We start from the raw sequence: 1025 nt of genomic DNA, 5'->3' as shown, positions 1-1025 counted from the left end.
ATAGTTATTAATTTATTAGTTCATAGGAGTACATGTTTGTCTTTACAAAGAATTGTACTATTCATAAATAAAATTGATCTATGACATAAAATTTTTAGAAACACTTTTAATAAATTTCGTTATTTTTTTTAAGGTGCCGCTCGCTTGACTCAGATCTTCCTGCCGTTGGTGCGACGTGCCCACGGACGAGTGGTGTTCCTCACCTCTGGCCTGAATCGCGTGCCATCCCCGGTCCGTGGCATCCAGTGTGCCACACAGGCTGCCGTGGATTGCTTTGCCGCCTGTCTGCGTCAGGAGATGCGCACACGTGGTGTGGATGTGTCTGTTGTGGCAGCCGGTGAATTTGCTCCTGGCAACGGTTGGCTAAGCGAGACGGAACTGCGCGACCAGGTGAGAAGTGCATCTATATAATCATTGACCAACAAGGAGAGCATCTCAGTTCATTTCGTGTTTAATGACAAGGCCATGACGTTGCATGTGGCATGCCGCATTTGGTCTTGTCTTGTTCCAGTTTTTACGATAATGCGCCAGTTAAGAGAAGGCGGAGAATATGGGGATAAGGGCACTAAAATAGTTGCAGATAGCAGTTGAGTGAGAGGCTCATTAAAACTCTTGTCTTGTCTTGTCTTGTCTTCTCTGTCTTTGCAGGCCAAGCAAATGTGGAATCAACTATCCTCGGAGCAGAAGAAAGCCTATGGCGAGGACTACTACGAGGCGGCCATGACATCTGTGGAGAAATACTCGCGCCAGGTAAGCTGCTCCCAATCGTTAATGCATTACACAGTTCATGACAAAACTTAAATACCCTCCGCAAGTTTATAATAAAAAGTAAGATTCAAATAACGAGCACACACTTTCTTCCACTTTCTCAGGCTGCTGATATTCAGCCCACGTTGCGCGTTCTCATCGATGCCGTTACCAGGACCTTCCCCATGGCCCGTTACACCCCCGTGACTGCCACCGAGAAGCTGCAAATTTTCCTGGCCGAGCACTTGGCGCCCTCACTGTACGAGTCCATCTATGGC

At 47.1% G+C, this 1025-nt stretch overlaps 1 protein-coding gene across 1 annotated transcript; it reads left to right on the top strand.

The window, feature by feature from the left end:
- Positions 1–133: 133 nt before the first annotated feature.
- On the top strand, positions 134–1022 carry LOC117793221 (D-beta-hydroxybutyrate dehydrogenase, mitochondrial-like; the record flags this gene model as incomplete). Its single annotated transcript, XM_034633512.1, has 3 exons — positions 134–390; positions 649–750; positions 873–1022. Coding segments are annotated over 3 exons (509 nt in total), but the record flags the coding sequence as incomplete, so codon positions are not given.
- Between the last annotated feature and the right edge of the window lie 3 nt (positions 1023–1025).

The sequence above is a fragment of the Drosophila innubila genome, unplaced genomic scaffold (assembly GCF_004354385.1).
Source record: "Drosophila innubila isolate TH190305 unplaced genomic scaffold, UK_Dinn_1.0 202_U_U, whole genome shotgun sequence".
Classification (NCBI taxonomy): domain Eukaryota; kingdom Metazoa; phylum Arthropoda; class Insecta; order Diptera; family Drosophilidae; genus Drosophila; species Drosophila innubila.
This window is presented reverse-complemented; position numbering and strand designations above follow the sequence as displayed.